The following is a 19,046-nucleotide window of genomic DNA, read 5'->3' as shown; positions in this document are numbered from 1 at the left end:
AAATAGGTTCTTGTGCAAAAGCCTAGCTATATGCGTATTTCTAAACAAATGCAATAAATATGAAAAAAGAGACGAAGAAAGGATGAAAAAAATAATAACATCTTTATAACTAAACTTATCATATGAATGACTGCAAGTGATAACTATATATGTCATGGCAGCATCATATAGCCAGGTGTTGGCTCTCCTATTAACCATGATCTAGCACACAACGAAAACAAATTTTAATCTAGCAAAAATAATAAAGCAAATAGGGTCCGTCATGGCATTTTTGCAAAAAGGCCCTTCCATTTTTTGTTAATAAACCCGCAGTCCTTCAAATAAGTCAACCGAACCGGTACGCGCGAATGAAAACACACCCGCACGACACTCCTAATCCTGTCTCCACCTCCACGCCCCGCCTTAGTGCGCCGCAGCACGCCGCCCACCTCCCCCCTCCCGGATCCCATCTCCCAGCGTCCTCTATCCCCGGCCATCCCTAGCATAATCCGGGCCGTATGCGTCGGATGCGGGCGCTCGCCTCGCCCGCTGTCGACGCGGACGCAACAACAGTCCATGGTGGCTAGGGTCAATGTAGGAAGGGAGGGCTCGCGAGGACCGGCACCAGAATGAAGCGGAGGCAGGTGGATCTCGCGATTCTGAAGAGATTGCGGAGACGAGTGACTCCGTGGGGGCGGCGGTTGCCATGAAGGTTGGGCGTGACTCTGCCTCGACACCGCACCCTTAACTATTTCCGCACGCCTGCCGTTGCTCTGCTTCTGCAGCAGCCGTCGCCTCGTCGTGCTTCGCTGCCGCGTGCCCGAGACGAGCTCCTGCTCGACCTAGAGTTCCTGCGCACCCGAACACTTTGCTCGCGCCCTTGCCACAGCCACTCGCTGCCATGCATCCATGCTAGAATCCGCATGCCCGTCGCTATATTTTAGCCGTAGTCGCCGCCGTGTTTGCCAGCCGGCATCATATCCGAGCTCCGCGGTTTCCTCACTGGAGAAGAAGAGCACGGTAGGTTTTCTTTATAAAGCGTAGAAGCCTATTCTGGGACAAAGTCCACATCCATGTTGTTAGCGCAGCAATTTTACATGTTGATGGTCAAGGGGTCAAATCCCAACTGCAGCCCAATTATCTTCTGAAATAATAGGAACAAAGTCAATGATTTCAGAATTGGATGGCATGGATCAAAGTCTAAAATCAATTGGCTTCAACCTGCTTGTGTGCAGTGGATCTATCTTTATGTTTATACGACTTGCAAATGACCTAATTTTATCCGTTGCTTTACACACAAACTCTGGCTCAGTTTATTTTCCATGAGAGTTAAATTCAGGTGAATTAAATTATGAGTGACACTGCCAGCACATATTTCTATTAGAATAGAATTTTCCAATGTTGGCTTCAGCATCTCAGTAAGGATTCACATTCTTAAACGCACAGACTCACATCCTGAGAAGAAAAGGAAACAGTAACAAATACAATGATTTTTTACTATACAGAAGTAGAAATAGAAATATTATTATATAGTTTCATGTTGAAGAAATACAATGATTTTACTATGTAAGAAGTAGAAATATTATTTGCACCATGAGGATTCGTCACTTCAAGTAGTTGTATGTTTCATTTCCACCTTTTCATGGAGAAGAAAAAAAAACAAGAAACGCTCCTTGGCAGGCGTCCGGTGAAAGTATGGACATGCTTTGCTTCAGAACTACATAACATGAATTATTCAAGGACCGGACTAGGGAGCGGCACCGCACCAAATCCTTGCCGTGCGGCGGCTCCAACAGACTACTGCCATATGCAAGATTCCCTTTGATGTTTGAAATTCAAAAAGTTTTATCTACAAAACCGTTAATTCAATCGATGATCCGTTTTCACCATTGACTTTCTCGCGACGAGTTCTTCGAAACTAGATCCCATATCGACATGTTCCGTCAACTATTTTTTTCGTTCATACTTGCCACATTTTTTGACTCACTTGCCATATTATTAACCACTTACTTGTCTAAAAAAATAACTTGATTGTCACTTTTTAATATTGTTTTGTACAAAGCCTTGTATTAGTTTTCATAATACATGATATAAAAAGCATGTAGTAGGTTGTGTTTGCCAATTTAAATGTGCCAACTTGTCATATTTACATACAACTTTGCCAAAAAATATTTTGTGTGCTTCTTAGTTTTAACTATGCCGAGTTGTTATATTTACAAACAATTACCAAAACAAACTTTTTGTTGTCACCTGTTTAAAATATGTTGAGTTATCATATTTTTGCACGTAATCGCCTAAAAAAAGTTGGTTGTGCTTGCCAATTTGATTATGTCCAGATATCATATTTATATGCAGTTTCTAAAAAATATGGCGATTAAGTTATTTTTTATCAGACAAGAAAATACTTACTAATATGACAAGTAAGTACAACAAATATGGTAAGTACGAGCAAAAAAAAAGTTGTCAAAACATATCGACATGGGATATAGTTTTGAAGATTTCATCGAAACAAAGTCAATGACGAAAATAGATCATCAATCGAATTAACGGTTTAAGAGATAAAAGTTTTTGAATTTCAATCATTTTAAAACGAATTTGATGACATCATTGTATGGATGCATGACAAAGAAAAGGACTTGGCCGCACTGTAGCACTGTGCTATTTCCTGAGACAAAAAAGTTACACAACCTAATCACGCGCCAAGAAATTAAGTGTGCTCCAAAAAAAGAAGAAAAAAATTAAACGTGAGCGAAGAGCCGCCGCATCGGAAGGCAGTGATGCGCACACTGCGGAATAGATTTTTCCATTATTCAATATTAAGCATTGTTTTAAATAAATTCATTAAGCTAGATATAAAAAAGAATTCCTTTTTTACACATTGCAACGCACGAGAAAAAAAAGATGATCAATTATTGTTCTCCGAGCTACGGGCATAGGTCCCTGTCCCTGCCCGACGATTTTATTTCCTCCAAATAATAATGCCATCACCTTCTTTTCCATGCCCCCCTTCGGCCGTGGCCGTGGGAGGATCGAGCTGCCATTTCCCCGCGACAATGGATCGGGAGACTCCGCGCTCCCCACCACCTGTATAAATACGCAGACCCACTACCCACGACCCGCAAGCCAAGCCCGACGGCTTTCCGGCGGTTTTCCCGGCGGATAACTGTTCATCCGGGGCGGGACTTTGGCGTCTCCTCTGCTCGAGCTCGCCGTGTGATTGTTTCTCTTGTGGTTTTCCTCCCCTGCTCCTCGCCGGCGGCGGCTACCTGCCTCGGCATTTCCTTGCCCACAACCGCCGTCTTCGTCTTCCGCGTTCCACCTCGCGCCCCGTCCGATTCCCTGCTTGGCTTGCTCGGAGGGAGAGCGGGACTGTGCGTGGCTCCTGACAGAATCTGGATCGAGGCGAATGCGTTGGAGGCGGCGGCAGCCATTGTTGGGGTAGTTCCGGTTCGACCTGTCCGTCCGTCCGTCCGAGAACGTTGCTTTCTGGTGAGCTTTTGGCCTCTGATTATTCTTTAAAGCTACGGAACAAAAGCTTGCGGCGGCAGTTGCCGTCTTTTTCATGGTTGGTCATGGCCTGCCTGCCGCACAGGTATTCCGTTTCGTCCGGCCGGCCGACGCGATGCTGCGCAACAGATCGAGGAGAGCAGGCGGCGGAGGCGGAGGCCTGATCCCTCAGCCTGAGCCCCTCGCCGCCGCCGCCGCTGCTCAGTCTTCTTCTTCCGCGCCGGCTCCTGCGCTCGCTTCCCCGAGGCCGTACATGGCGCTCCTGCAGGCCGGTTTCTTGGACGGCGCGGAGCAGGGGCCCTCCTCCTCCATGAGCCCCACCTCCATTCTCGAGACCAAGCAGTTCTGCTGCTCCGCCCTGCCGCCGTTCCTGTCCGAGAGAAGCCTCAGGAAGGCTCAGATGGAGACAGCTACTCTGGGTCCGGAGCCGGCCAGCGTCGGCGGCCTCGCCGACGTGCTCCGGGAGCACGGCGACGCCAAGGCCGGCGGCCGGAAGGTGGTGTTCGGGTCGCAGCTCAGGATCCAGGTCCCCTCCGGCAGGGCCGTGGAGCTGGTGTCCTCCCCGATAGAGTTCGGCGTCAAGAACCGGGACGCGCAGCTGGCCGTGCTATCCCCGGCCAGGAGGTTCTTGCCGGAGGTGGTGAGCTCGCCCTCCGCCCGGGTGTTCGCCGGCGGCGTCGCCCCGGGGGAAATGGCCATGTCGGAGGACTACACGTGCGTCATCTCCCGCGGCCCCAACCCGAGGACCATGCACATCTTCGACGACTGCATAGTCGAGAGCTGCGGGGATGTGCTCATGGACAAGGTGGACACCGCCGGCGACGCGGTGCCGGTGCCGGCCAGCGGTTTCTTGGGCTCTTGCCATGCATGCCACAGGCAACTTGCAGGGCATGCCAATGATACCTTCCACCGGTGAGTTTTTTTTTACACTGGATTGATGTGGCTATTTCTGCTGATTGCTTATATATGAGTGTCTGTTCATGCTAAATATAAGATGATCTCAAAGCTTGGAGACATGAATTTTGACAACATGCATGATCTGCTAGATATAAACTCACACTGCAGGTACTGAAACAACAAGATTTACATACAAAATGTGCATTCACATCATGGAGCAGAATGCAATTTCTGAATATGCTGTCACAACTAGTAGTATGCATCAGATGCAGAGTAGATAGAAGGCAGGGGAGGGATAAAATTGTGCACTGACATCAACTTCTCAGCTTTTATTTGCTGTTATTTGACATGGTGTGCTTCATCATTGCAAGTTTTATCTATGTAATCATCATCAGCTCGCTGATTGTTGACACATAGCAGTATCAACAAAATATATCTGCAGTATATATACTTCATCAAGATCATGGCAGTTTTATATGCCAATATATCTTCAGTAGATGGATATGTCTGATTCTTCTTCATTATTGGAGCTTAATTAGCAGGCATTGTTTGGTGGGAACAAAATATGTCCTTGTAAACTAAGGGAGTTGTTTTGATTCCACATCGCTTTTGCGTAGAAAACTATGCAAAAGAAGTTGATTATCCTACTGTTGGGGCCCTGGGGAATTATGTTAACAGCTTCCTAGCTAGGGATAAACTAATTTGGCATCCTAAACCAGGTCCAAGTCCCAAGCCTACTCCTGACCATGACCCGAACCAGCTATCATCGTCGTCGCAAATACAAAATATACAAGGCATGGGAGGGATAAAATTGTGCATTGGCACAAAGTTCTCGGTTTTTATCTACTGCAATTTGGCATGGAGTGCTTCATCATTGCGAGTTTTATCCATGTAATAATCAACTCGCTCATTGCTTATTGTTTTCGAAAAGGAGGAATACCCCCTGCCTCTGCATCAAGCGATGCACACAGCCATTTGAACTCGCTGATTGTTAGTAGCAGTATAAAGATAGTAGTACATCTTCAGTATACATACTCATCAAGATTATGGGAGTTATATACTATGCCTTGTTTGGAGCTTATTTAGTGGAGTAGGCCTTGTTTGGTGCGAACAAAATAAAATGTTTCCTTCCGCATCGCTTTCGCATAGAAAACTATGCAAAAGAAGCTCATTATCCTAATGTTGGGTCCCCTGGGGGATTATGTTAACAACTAATTCCTAGGTATTAAACTATTTCGGCATCCATCCTAATTGATGATGTTGCTAGATGCTAAACCAGGTCCATGTCCCAACCCTACTCCTGACCATGACCCGGACCAGCTATCATCCGTCATCGCAAAATACAAAAAATAAAGAGAATCGCATAGTATCTAATTGCTAGCTTGACAGCCTTATGCCGAAAGATTATACCGAGTTGAGTTTGGTTCGATAGGAAAGGGATCTGTGCCATGGCTTTGTTCTTGCTTCCCCTTGTTTTGCTGGACGGTCCATTGATTCAAGTGATAAACTCATCAAACCTGGATATGTGCTCAAAAACTTTTAGCCGGCCTCACGATTTCAGATGCTATCTTCTCGATCAGAGCAGTTTTATTTGTGCCTGTGCGTAGCATGAACATCAATTGCCCCCAAAAGCTCTCTGCTTTTTCTTTTAACAACTCATCAGTTGGGCATTATTGGCACATTCCCGTGATATAATTGGTCCTTTTTCTTTCTTTCTTCTTTCTTTCTTCAGGGACGGCAAAGCATTCTGCGGCGACGAGTGCCGGTACCGGGAAATGCTTTTCGAAGAGGCGGTGGACAACCTGCGCTAGCTAGCTGAACGAGGGGAGGGATGGTGTATTTCACAGGAGAGTTTCAGTGGTGGAGAAAGGCATATGGTGGCCCTGAATAACCGAGATGAGATTTATTTCCCATTTCTAGTTTCTTGTCGACTTTGCAAGACTGGATGATGATTTTTGGTCATGGAGGACGGAACGATTCTAGTCTTTTTGCCGTGGATTAAAAGACCTTCTGCCCACTTTTGCGCAAGAGGTTGCGCTGTTGGATATTTGATGTCCTGTGGGCTACTTGTTCATGTGGCGTGGCAGTTAACTGAAATTTGATGCTCCAAGTTAAATTTTCGCTAGATAAGCCATTTTGGCCAGAATTTACTCTGAAGATTAAACTATTGGAATTTTGAGAAAGCAGCAAAATGCGCCACATTTTGTGCCAATGCATTTAACAGTTGCACTCGAACTCGATCGAAACAGAGCACCAGCGGTTATATCAATAATCAAATTTCATGGTTTTTGTAATCACCATCGAACACTTTGCTTGCCAATTCATCAAAAGAGAAGATGGAACCGAAATCAAACTGCACCTCTTTCAGCGATCAAGGGGACAAAAGTAGCCACCTTGAAAAAGGGGGTTTGGGTGGGGGTGCGTTGTATGAGGCAATCACTGGTACTAAAAATCAGCGGCCGCATAAGCATAATGAGAGCTCAACTGCTCCTAATCATCACGCTGTTTGTGTAAAAGAAGAAGAAAAATCGGTGGGTGCGCTGATGGACCAACATGATTATGGATTATGACTGACATGCCATCATTCATGAGTGAGTTGTGCTTGTACTGCTGCTGCCTGTTGGGTATCGATCATTTCTTTGTCTTTTGGTTGCTGCTACTGCATTATTGGTGCTGGTACTGCTGCACATAAACTAATCCGAGAGGGATCGTGGGCAAGGGACTAATTAACCTCGCCTTTTGACCCCTGAATTATAGGTTTGCTAACCTGCAGGTAGGTCAGGTCACTGCATCTGATTGTTGACATGCTAGCTAGCGTCCAGTGGCTTCCCATTTTTTTGTTATGTTTATCGAACCTAGATTATGGACTTTGAAGCATGAACCCTCATGGTTGGAGCGAAACCCACGGTAGTATCCCCAACCAAGTCTCTCTGCTGATGGAATTCCTTGACAAACAAAGCAAGTAACAATGGAGCTACATATTTTCTTTTTTAAAGAAGGCTTCGTCCCGGCCTCTGGATCAATAAATGCATGCAGCCATATATTAATTTGAAACAAATAGTACAAATAAAAGGAACAAGGAGTAAAAAATAAAGATACAAGGCTACGAGTTCCTTCTACAGCATTCGAGCTAGAGCTCATGGGCATGGCCCTCTGGCGAGTCCGAGGCGGCGACGAGGCTGAACATGACCATGTCCCTGGGCGTGCCCTTGAGGACGACGTAGCGCCGGAGCACGCCCTCCCTGACGAACCCGGCCTTCTCCAGCACGCGCTGCGACGCCGGGTTCTCCACGTCGGCCACCGCCTCCAGCCGCAGCAGCCACGGCCACTCCGCGAACGCCGCCGCCGCGGCCATCACCACCGCGCGCGTCGCGATGCCGCGGCCCCAGTGGCCGTGCGCGACGCGGTAGCCCAGGGACGCCCTCGGCGCGCGCTCCTCCTCCTCCTCCCCCGCCATTGCCGAGGGGCGGCATGGCTTGACGGAGATGGAGCCCACCGCCACGGCGTCCTCGCCGGTGCCGAGGCAGATGGCGCGGTACCACGGGTGCGGGAGGACGTGGTCGAGGATGTAGCGGCGGGCCTCGTCGACGCGCGCGTAGGCCTCGCGGCGCTGGAAGAGGACCACCCGCGGGTCCGACGCCCACGCGAAGAGCGCCTCCGCGTCGGCCTCGGTGAACTCCCTCAGGGTCACCTCCGTCTCCGGCGCCGGCTCCCGTCGCTGGCGCTCCATGGTTCGTATGCCTCTATTATTTATGCGTGTGTGGCTGGATGAGCCGGCGATCTTGACCGGACAAAGAAGCTACTGTGGCTGCGGTTTTCAGTTGACTGTCAGAGTATTGTAGTTTTATAAATAGATTTAAGCATGATTATTAGAGATCTTGACCGGATAAAACAAACTGGTTTTAATACAAAGTTCTACTCCTCCGTCTCGGTTTAGATAGCCATACATGGCGTACAACATCTAAGGTACAAGACACCGGTCATTGCACATCTAAGTTAAAATATGAGCCTCCTAACTACAAGACACCGGTCATTGCACATATCTCATGCCAAAAAGGTTAGAATTCTAAACTGTGAATTCAATCGATTTCCCTTCGAGTCTTGGTTGAATTTCATGTGTTGACCCGCAGCGAACGATCCATCTCTGATTCCTCACGAGACCTGATATTCCCCGTCCTGCACGGAGAAAATACAGAAAGTGTTTATTTTTGTTCTTGTTCTGTATGTAGGACGAGATGCCCTTTTTTCTCTCCTTTTTGTTCTTGTTAATTTTTGTTTTTCGTTTTTAGAATGTTTGAAAAATGGTCACCAAACTCAAATTCAACTAAAACTCACAAGATTCCGAAAACATGGAAGGATTTTAACATTTTATTTGAGTTTCAACTACAAGACACCGATCATTGCACATATCTCATGCCAAAAAGTTAGAATTCTAAACTGTGAATTCAATCGATTTCCCTTCGAGTCTTGGTCGAATTTCATGTGTTGACCCACAGCGAACGGTCCATCTCTGATTCCTCACGAGACCTGATATTCCCCGTCCTGCACGGAGAAAATACAGAAAGTGTTTATTTTTGTTCTTGTTCTGTATGTAGGACGAGATGCCCTTTTTTTCTCTCCTTTTTGTTCTTGTTAATTTTTGTTTTTCGTTTTTAGAATGTTTGAAAAATGGTCACCAAACTCAAATTCAACTAAAACTGACAAGATTCCGAAAACATGGAAGGATTTTAACATTTTATTTGAGTTTTAACTACAAGACACCGGTCATTGCACATATCTCATGCCAAAAAGTTAGATTTCTAAACTGTGAATTCAATCGATTTCCCTTCGAGTCTTGGTCGAATTTCATGTGTTGACCCGCAGCGAACGGTCCATCTCTCATTCCTCACGAGACCTGATATTCCCCGTCCTGCACGGGGAAAATACAGAAAGTGTTTATTTTTGTTCTTGTTCTGTATGTAGGACGAGATGCCCTTTTTTTCTCTCCTTTTTGTTCTTGTTAATTTTTGTTTTTCGTTTTTAGAATGTTTGAAAAATGGTCACCAAACTCAAATTCAACTAAAACTGACAAGATTCCGAAAACATGGAAGGATTTTAACATTTTATTTGAGTTTCAACTACAAGACACCGGTCATTGCACATATCTCATGCCAAAAAGTTAGAAATCTAAACTGTGAATTCAATCGATTTCCCTTCGAGTCTTGGTCGAATTTCACGTGTTGACCCGCAGCGAACGGTCCATCTCTGATTCCTCACGAGACCTGATATTCCCCGTCCTGCACGGGGAAAATACAGAAAGTGTTTATTTTTGTTCTTGTTCTGTATGTAGGACGAGATGCCCTTTTTTCTCTCCTTTTTGTTCTTGTTCATTTTTGTTTTTCGTTTTTACAATGTTTGAAAAATGGTCACCAAACTCAAATTCAACTAAAACTGACAAGATTCCGAAAACATGGAAGGATTTTAACATTTTATTTGAGTTTCAACTACAAGACACCGGTCATTGCACATATCTCATGCCAAAAAGTTAGATTTCTAAACTGTGAATTCAATCGATTTCCCTTCGAGTCTTGGTCGAATTTCATGTGTTGACCCACAGCGAACGGTCCATCTCTGATTCCTCACGAGACCTGATATTCCCCGTCCTGCACGAGGAAAATACAGAAAGTGTTTATTTTTGTTCTTGTTCTGTATGTAGGACGAGATGCCCTTTTTTCTCTCCTTTTTTTTCTTGTTAATTTTTGTTTTTCGTTTTTAGAATGTTTGAAAAATGGTCACCAAACTCAAATTCAACTAAAACTGACAAGATTCCGAAAACATGGAAGGATTTTAACATTTTATTTGAGTTTCAACTACAAGACACCGGTCATTGCACATATCTCATGCCAAAAAGTTAGAATTCTAAACTGTGAATTCAATCGATTTCCCTTCGAGTCTTGGTCGAATTTCTTGTGTTGACCCGCAGCGAACGGTCCATCTCAGATTCCTCACGAGACCTGATATTCCCCGTCCTGCACGGGGAAAATACAGAAAGTGTTTATTTTTGTTCTTGTTCTGTATGTAGGACGAGATGCCCTTTTTTTCTCTCCTTTTTGTTCTTGTTAATTTTTGTTTTTCGTTTTTAGAATGTTTGAAAAATGGTCACCAAACTCAAATTCAACTAAAACTGACAAGATTCCGAAAACATGGAAGGATTTTAACATTTTATTTGAGTTTCAACTACAAGACACCGGTCATTGCACATATCTCATGCCAAAAAGTTAGAATTCTAAACTGTGAATTCAATCGATTTCCCTCCGAGTCTTGGTCGAATTTCATGTGTTGACCCGCAGCGAACGGTCCATCTCTAATTCCTCACGAGACCTAATATTCCCCGTCCTGCACGGGGAAAATACAGAAAGTGTTTATTTTTGTTCTTGTTGTGTATGTAGGACGAGACGCCCATTTTTCTCTCCTTTTTGTTCTTGTTAATTTTTGTTTTTCGTTTTTAGAATGTTTGAAATATGATCACAAAACTCAAATTCAACTAAAACTGACAAGATTCCGAAAACATGGAAGGATTTTAACATTTTATTTGAGTTTCAACTACAAGACACCGGTCATTGCACATATCTCATGCCAAAAAGTTAGATTTCTAAACTGTGAATTCAATCGATTTCCCTTCGAGTCTTGGTCGAATTTCATGTGTTGACCCGCAGCGAACGGTCCATCTCTGATTCCTCACGAGACCTGATATTCCCTGTCCTGCACGGGGAAAATACATAAAGTGTTTATTTTTGTTCTTGTTCTGTATGTAGGACGAGATGCCCTTTTTTCTCTCCTTTTTGTTCTTGTTAATTTTTGTTTTTCGTTTTTAGAATGTTTGAAAAATGGTCACCAAACTCAAATTCAACTAAAACTGACAAGATTCCGAAAACATGGAAGGATTTTAACATTTCATTTGAGTTTCAACTACAAGACACCGGTCATTGCACATATCTCATGCCAAAAAGTTAGAAATCTAAACTGTGAATTCAATCGATTTCCCTTCGAGTCTTGGTCGAATTTCATGTGTTGACCCGCAGCGAACGGTCCATCTCTGATTCCTCACGAGACCTGATATTCCCCGTCCTGCACGGGGAAAATACAGAAAGTGTTTATTTTTGTTCTTGTTCTGTATGTAGGACGAGATGCCCATTTTTCTCTCCTTTTTGTTCTTGTTAATTTTTGTTTTTTGTTTTTAGAATGTTTGAAAAATGGTCACCAAACTCAAATTCAACTAAAACTGACAAGATTCCGAAAACATGGAAGGATTTTAACATTTTATTTGAGTTTCAACTACAAGACACCGGTCATTGCACATATCTCATGCCAAAAAGTTAGAAATCTAAACTGTGAATTCAATCGATTTCCCTTCGAGTCTTGGTCGAATTTCATGTGTTGACCCGCAGCGAACGGTCCATCTATGATTCCTCACGAGACCTGATATTCCCCGTCCTGCACGGGGAAAATACAGAAAGTGTTTATTTTTGTTCTTGTTCTGTATGTAGGACGAGATGCCCATTTTTCTCTCCTTTTTGTTCTTGTTAATTTTTGTTTTTCGTTTTTAGAATGTTTGAAAAATGGTCACCAAACTCAAATTCAACTAAAACTGACAAGATTCCGAAAACATGGAAGGATTTTAACATTTTATTTGAGTTTCAACTACAAGACACCGGTCATTGCACATATCTCCTGCCAAAAAGTTAGATTTCTAAATTGTGAATTCAATCGATTTCCCTTCGAGTCTTGGTCGAATTTCATGTGTTGACCCGCAGCGAACGGTCCATCTGTGATTCCTCACGAGACCTGATATTCCCCGTCCTGCACGGGGAAAACACAGAAAGTGTTTATTTTTGTTCTTGTTCTGTATGTAGGACGAGATGCCCTTTTTTCTCTCCTTTTTGTTCTTGTTAATTTATGTTTTTCGTTTTTAGAATGTTTGAAAAATGGTCACCAAACTCAAATTCAACTAAAACTGACAGGATTCCGAAAACATGGAAGGATTTTAACATTTTATTTGAGTTTCAACTACAAGACACCGGTCATTGCACATATCTCATGCCAAAAAGTTAGATTTCTAAACTGTGAATTCAATCGATTTCCCTTAGAGTCTTGGTCGAATTTCATGTGTTGACCCGCAGCGAACGGTCCATCTCTGATTCCTCACTAGACCTGATATTCCCTGTCCTGCACGGGGAAAACACAGAAAGTGTTTATTTTTGTTCTTGTTCTGTATGTAGGACGAGATGCCCTTTTTTCTCTCCTTTTTGTTCTTGTTAATTTATGTTTTTCGTTTTTAGAATGTTTGAAAAATGGTCACCAAACTCAAATTCAACTAAAACTGACAAGATTCCGAAAACATGGAAGGATTTTAACATTTTATTTGAGTTTCAACTACAAGACACCGGTCATTGCACATATCTCATGCCAAAAAGTTAGATTTCTAAATTGTGAATTCAATCGATTTCCCTTCGAGTCTTGGTCGAATTTCATGTGTTGACCCGCAGCGAACGGTCCATCTCTGATTCCTCACTAGACCTGATATTCCCTGTCCTGCACGGGGAAAACACAGAAAGTGTTTATTTTTGTTCTTGTTCTGTATGTAGGACGAGATGCCCTTTTTGCTCTCCTTTTTGTTCTTGTTAATTTATGTTTTTCGTTTTTAGAATGTTTGAAAAATGGTCACCAAACTCAAATTCAACTAAAACTGACAAGATTCCGAAAACATGGAAGGATTTTAACATTTTATTTGAGTTTCAACTACAAGACACCGGTCATTGCACATATCTCATGCCAAATAGTTAGAAATCTAAACTATGAATTCAATCGATTTCCCTTCGAGTCTTGGTCGAATTTCATGTGTTGACCCGCAGCGAACGGTCCATCTCTGATTCCTCACGAGACCTGATATTCCCCGTCCTGCACGGGGAAAATACAGAAAGTGTTTATTTTTGTTCTTGTTCTGTATGTAGGACGAGATGCCCTTTTTTCTCTCCTTTTTGTTCTTGTTAATTTTTGTTTTTCGTTTTTAGAATGTTTGAAAAATGGTCACCAAACTCAAATTCAACTAAAACTGACAAGATTCCGAAAACATGGAAGGATTTTAACATTTTATTTGAGTTTCAACTACAAGACACCGGTCATTGCACATATCTCCTGCCAAAAAGTTAGATTTCTAAATTGTGAATTCAATCGATTTCCCTTCGAGTCTTGGTCGAATTTCATGTGTTGACCCGCAGCGAACGGTCCATCTCTGATTCCTCACTAGACCTGATATTCCCTGTCCTGCACGGGGAAAACACAGAAAGTGTTTATTTTTGTTCTTGTTCTGTATGTAGGACGAGATGCCCTTTTTTCTCTCCTTTTTGTTCTTGTTAATTTATGTTTTTCGTTTTTAGAATGTTTGAAAAATGGTCACCAAACTCAAATTCAACTAAAACTGACAAGATTCCGAAAACATGGAAGGATTTTAACATTTTATTTGAGTTTCAACTACAAGACACCGGTCATTGCACATATCTCATGCCAAATAGTTAGAAATCTAAACTATGAATTCAATCGATTTCCCTTCGAGTCTTGGTCGAATTTCATGTGTTGACCCGCAGCGAACGGTCCATCTCTGATTCCTCACGAGACCTGATATTCCCCGTCCTGCACGGGGAAAATACAGAAAGTGTTTATTTTTGTTCTTGTTCTGTATGTAGGACGAGATGCCCATTTTTCTCTCCTTTTTGTTCTTGTTAATTTTTGTTTTTCGTTTTCAGAATGTTTGAAAAATAGTCACCAAACTCAAATTCAACTAAAACTGACAAGATTCCGAAAACATGGAAGGATTTTAACATTTTATTTGAGTTTCAACTACAAGACACCGGTCATTGCACATATCTCATGCCAAAAAGTTAGATTTCTAAATTGTAAATTCAATCGATTTCCCTTCGAGTCTTGGTCGAATTTCATGTGTTGACCCGCAGCGAACGGTCCATCTCTGATTCCTCACGAGACCTGATATTCCCCGTCCTGCACGGGGAAAACACAGAAAGTGTTTATTTTTGTTCTTGTTCTGTATGTAGGACGAGATGCCCTTTTTTCTCTCCTTTTTGTTCTTGTTAATTTATGTTTTTCGTTTTTAGAATGTTTGAAAAATGGTCACCAAACTCAAATTCAACTAAAACTCACAAGATTCCGAAAACATGGAAGGATTTTAACATTTTATTTGAGTTTCAACTACAAGACACCGATCATTGCACATATCTCATGCCAAAAAGTTAGAATTCTAAACTGTGAATTCAATCGATTTCCCTTCGAGTCTTGGTCGAATTTCATGTGTTGACCCACAGCGAACGGTCCATCTCTGATTCCTCACGAGACCTGATATTCCCCGTCCTGCACGGAGAAAATACAGAAAGTGTTTATTTTTGTTCTTGTTCTGTATGTAGGACGAGATGCCCTTTTTTTCTCTCCTTTTTGTTCTTGTTAATTTTTGTTTCTCGTTTTTAGAATGTTTGAAAAATGGTCACCAAACTCAAATTCAACTAAAACTGACAAGATTCCGAAAACATGGAAGGATTTTAACATTTTATTTGAGTTTTAACTACAAGACACCGGTCATTGCACATATCTCATGCCAAAAAGTTAGATTTCTAAACTGTGAATTCAATCGATTTCCCTTCGAGTCTTGGTCGAATTTCATGTGTTGACCCGCAGCGAACGGTCCATCTCTGATTCCTCACGAGACCTGATATTCCCCGTCCTGCACGGGGAAAACACAGAAAGTGTTTATTTTTGTTCTTGTTCTGTATGTAGGACAAGATGCCCTTTTTTTCTCTCCTTTTTGTTCTTGTTAATTTTTGTTTTTCGTTTTTACAATGTTTGAAAAATGGTCACCAAACTCAAATTCAACTAAAACTGACAAGATTCCGAAAACATGGAAGGATTTTAACATTTTATTTGAGTTTCAACTACAAGACACCGGTCATTGCACATATCTCATGCCAAAAAGTTAGAATTCTAAACTGTGAATTCAATCGATTTCCCTCCGAGTCTTGGCCGAATTTCATGTGTTGACCCGCAGCGAACGGTCCATCTCTGATTCCTCACGAGACCTGATATTCCCCGTCCTGCACGGGGAAAATACAGAAAGTGTTTATTTTTGTTCTTGTTTTGTATGTAGGACGAGACGCCCTTTTTTCTCTCCTTTTTGTTCTTGTTAATTTTTGTTTTTCGTTTTTAGAATGTTTGAAATATGATCACCAAACTCAAATTCAACTAAAACTGACAAGATTCCGAAAACATGGAAGGATTTTAACATTTTATTTGAGTTTCAACTACAAGACACCGGTCATTGCACATATCTCATGCCAAAAAGTTAGATTTCTAAATTGTGAATTCAATCGATTTCCCTTCGAGTCTTGGTCGAATTTCATGTGTTGACCCGCAGCGAACGGTCCATCTCTGATTCCTCACGAGACCTGATATTCCCTGTCCTGCACGGGGAAAATACAGAAAGTGTTTATTTTTGTTCTTGTTCTGTATGTAGGACGAGATGCCCTTTTTTCTCTCCTTTTTTTTCTTGTTAATTTTTGTTTTTCGTTTTTAGAATGTTTGAAAAATGGTCACCAAACTCAAATTCAACTAAAACTGACAAGATTCCGAAAACATGGAAGGATTTTAACATTTTATTTGAGTTTCAACTACAAGACACCGGTCATTGCACATATCTCATGCCAAAAAGTTAGAAATCTAAACTATGAATTCAATCGATTTCCCTTCGAGTCTTGGTCGAATTTCATGTGTTGACCCGCAGCGAACGGTCCATCTCAGATTCCTCACGAGACCTGATATTCCCCGTCCTGCACGGGGAAAATACAGAAAGTTTTTATTTTTGTTCTTGTTCTGTATGTAGGACGAGATGCCCTTTTTTTCTCTCCTTTTTGTTCTTGTTAATTTTTGTTTTTCGTTTTTAGAATGTTTGAAAAATGGTCACCAAACTCAAATTCAACTAAAACTGACAAGATTCCGAAAAATGGAAGGATTTTAACATTTCATTTGAGTTTCAACTACAAGACACCGGTCATTGCACATATCTCATGCCAAAAAGTTAGAAATCTAAACTGTGAATTCAATCGATTTCCCTTCGAGTCTTGGTCGAATTTCATGTGTTGACCCGCAGCGAACGGTCCATCTCTGATTCCTCACGAGACCTGATATTCCCCGTCCTGCACGGGGAAAATACAGAAAGTGTTTATTTTTGTTCTTGTTCTGTATGTAGGACGAGATGCCCATTTTTCTCTCCTTTTTGTTCTTGTTAATTTTTGTTTTTCGTTTTTACAATGTTTGAAAAATGGTCACCAAACTCAAATTCAACTAAAACTGACAAGATTCCGAAAACATGGAAGGATTTTAACATTTTATTTGAGTTTCAACTACAAGACACCGGTCATTGCACATATCTCATGCCAAAAAGTTAGAAATCTAAACTGTGAATTCAATCGATTTCCCTTCGAGTCTTGGCCGAATTTCATGTGTTGACCCGCAGCGAACGGTCCATCTCTGATTCCTCACGAGACCTGATATTCCCCGTCCTGCACGGGGAAAATACAGAAAGTGTTTATTTTTGTTCTTGTTCTGTATGTAGGACGAGATGCCCTTTTTTCTCTCCTTTTTGTTCTTGTTAATTTTTGTTTTTCGTTTTTAGAATGTTTGAAAAATGGTCACCAAACTCAAATTCAACTAAAACTGACAAGATTCCGAAAACATGGAAGGATTTTAACATTTTATTTGAGTTTCAACTACAAGACACCGGTCATTGCACATATCTCCTGCCAAAAAGTTAGATTTCTAAATTGTGAATTCAATCGATTTCCCTTCGAGTCTTGGTCGAATTTCATGTGTTGCACCGCAGCGAACGGTCCATCTCTGATTCCTCACTAGACCTGATATTCCCTGTCCTGCACGGGGAAAACACAGAAAGTGTTTATTTTTGTTCTTGTTCTGTATGTAGGACGAGATGCCCTTTTTTCTCTCCTTTTTGTTCTTGTTAATTGATGTTTTTCGTTTTTAGAATGTTTGAAAAATGGTCACCAAACTCAAATTCAACTAAAACTGACAAGATTCCGAAAACATGGAAGGATTTTAACATTTTATTTGAGTTTCAACTACAAGACACCGGTCATTGCACATATCTCATGCCAAATAGTTAGAAATCTAAACTATGAATTCAATCGATTTCCCTTCGAGTCTTGGTCGAATTTCATGTGTTGACCCGCAGCGAACGGTCCATCTCTGATTCCTCACGAGACCTGATATTCCCCGTCCTGCACGGGGAAAATACAGAAAGTGTTTATTTTTGTTCTTGTTCTGTATGTAGGACGAGATGCCCATTTTTCTCTCCTTTTTGTTCTTGTTAATTTTTGTTTTTCGTTTTCAGAATGTTTGAAAAATGGTCACCAAACTCAAATTCAACTAAAACTGACAAGATTCCGAAAACATGGAAGGATTTTAACATTTTATTTGAGTTTCAACTACAAGACACCGGTCATTGCACATATCTCATGCCAAAAAGTTAGATTTCTAAATTGTAAATTCAATCGATTTCCCTTCGAGTCTTGGTCGAATTTCATGTGTTGACCCGCAGCGAACGGTCCATCTCTGATTCCTCACGAGACCTGATATTCCCCGTCCTGCACGGGGAAAACACAGAAAGTGTTTATTTTTGTTCTTGTTCTGTATGTAGGACGAGATGCCCTTTTTTCTCTCCTTTTTGTTCTTGTTAATTTATGTTTTTCGTTTTTAGAATGTTTGAAAAATGGTCACCAAACTCAAATTCAACTAAAACTCACAAGATTCCGAAAACATGGAAGGATTTTAACATTTTATTTGAGTTTCAACTACAAGACACCGATCATTGCACATATCTCATGCCAAAAAGTTAGAATTCTAAACTGTGAATTCAATCGATTTCCCTTCGAGTCTTGGTCGAATTTCATGTGTTGACCCACAGCGAACGGTCCATCTCTGATTCCTCACGAGACCTGATATTCCCCGTCCTGCACGGAGAAAATACAGAAAGTGTTTATTTTTGTTCTTGTTCTGTATGTAGGACGAGATGCCCTTTTTTTCTCTCCTTTTTGTTCTTGTTAATTTTTGTTTCTCATTTTTAGAATGTTTGAAAAATGGTCACCAAACTCAAATTCAACTAAAACTGACAAGATTCCGAAAACATGGAAGGATTTTAACATTTTATTTGAGTTTTAACTACAAGACACCGGTCATTGCACATATCTCATGCCAAAAAGTTAGATTTCTAAACTGTGAATTCAATCGATTTCCCTTCGAGTCTTGGTCGAATTTCATGTGTTGACCCGCAGCGAACGGTCCATCTCTGATTCCTCACGAGACCTGATATTCCCCGTCCTGCACGGGGAAAACACAGAAAGTGTTTATTTTTGTTCTTGTTCTGTATGTAGGACGAGATGCCCTTTTTTTCTCTCCTTTTTGTTCTTGTTAATTTTTGTTTTTCGTTTTTACAATGTTTGAAAAATGGTCACCAAACTCAAATTCAACTAAAACTGACAAGATTCCGAAAACATGGAAGGATTTTAACATTTTATTTGAGTTTCAACTACAAGACACCGGTCATTGCACAT

General features: G+C 41.8%; 2 protein-coding genes across 4 annotated transcripts; one reads left to right on the top strand and one right to left on the bottom strand.

Moving 5' to 3' along the window:
- Window positions 1-2,951: 2,951 nt before the first annotated feature.
- Window positions 2,952-6,430, top strand: LOC123447002 (FCS-Like Zinc finger 8). Of its 3 annotated transcripts, none has more exons than XM_045123556.1 (3): window positions 2,952-3,468; window positions 3,572-4,398; window positions 4,552-4,827. In XM_045123556.1, exons 2-3 carry the CDS (start codon window positions 3,602-3,604, stop codon window positions 4,556-4,558), a joined length of 804 nt encoding a protein of 267 aa, XP_044979491.1. In that variant the 5' UTR covers window positions 2,952-3,468; window positions 3,572-3,601; the 3' UTR covers window positions 4,559-4,827. The 3 variants fall into 3 exon arrangements, with proteins under 3 accessions (XP_044979491.1, XP_044979490.1, XP_044979489.1); XM_045123555.1 differs by lacking the exon at window positions 4,552-4,827 and adding an exon at window positions 6,116-6,430 and having other exon boundaries at window positions 2,957-3,468; XM_045123554.1 differs by lacking the exons at window positions 2,952-3,468; window positions 4,552-4,827 and adding an exon at window positions 6,116-6,430 and having other exon boundaries at window positions 3,527-4,398.
- A 968-nt stretch (window positions 6,431-7,398) lies between these two features.
- LOC123447003 (uncharacterized N-acetyltransferase YoaA-like) lies at window positions 7,399-8,285 on the bottom strand. The gene has a single exon (XM_045123557.1). It carries the CDS (start codon window positions 8,111-8,113, stop codon window positions 7,514-7,516), a length of 600 nt encoding a protein of 199 aa, XP_044979492.1. The 5' UTR covers window positions 8,114-8,285; the 3' UTR covers window positions 7,399-7,513.
- Window positions 8,286-19,046: the final 10,761 nt, after the last annotated feature.

This window comes from Hordeum vulgare, chromosome 4H (assembly GCF_904849725.1).
Source record: "Hordeum vulgare subsp. vulgare chromosome 4H, MorexV3_pseudomolecules_assembly, whole genome shotgun sequence".
Lineage (NCBI taxonomy): Eukaryota > Viridiplantae > Streptophyta > Magnoliopsida > Poales > Poaceae > Hordeum > Hordeum vulgare.
The sequence above is the reverse complement of the archived record's forward strand: the minus strand, read 5'-3'. Positions and strand labels throughout refer to the sequence as shown.

Bases quoted from the DNA above. Each gene is read 5' to 3' on its own strand.
- LOC123447002 (XM_045123554.1), top strand. From the start codon at position 3,542: ATGGTTGGTCATGGCCTGCCTGCCGCACAGGTATTCCGTTTCGTCCGG. The intron at 4,399-6,115 runs GTGAGTTTTTTT...TTCTTTCTTCAG, and splicing joins GCCAATGATACCTTCCACCG to GGACGGCAAAGCATTCTGCG.
- LOC123447003 (XM_045123557.1), bottom strand. From the start codon at position 8,113: ATGGAGCGCCAGCGACGGGAGCCGGCGCCGGAGACGGAGGTGACCCTG.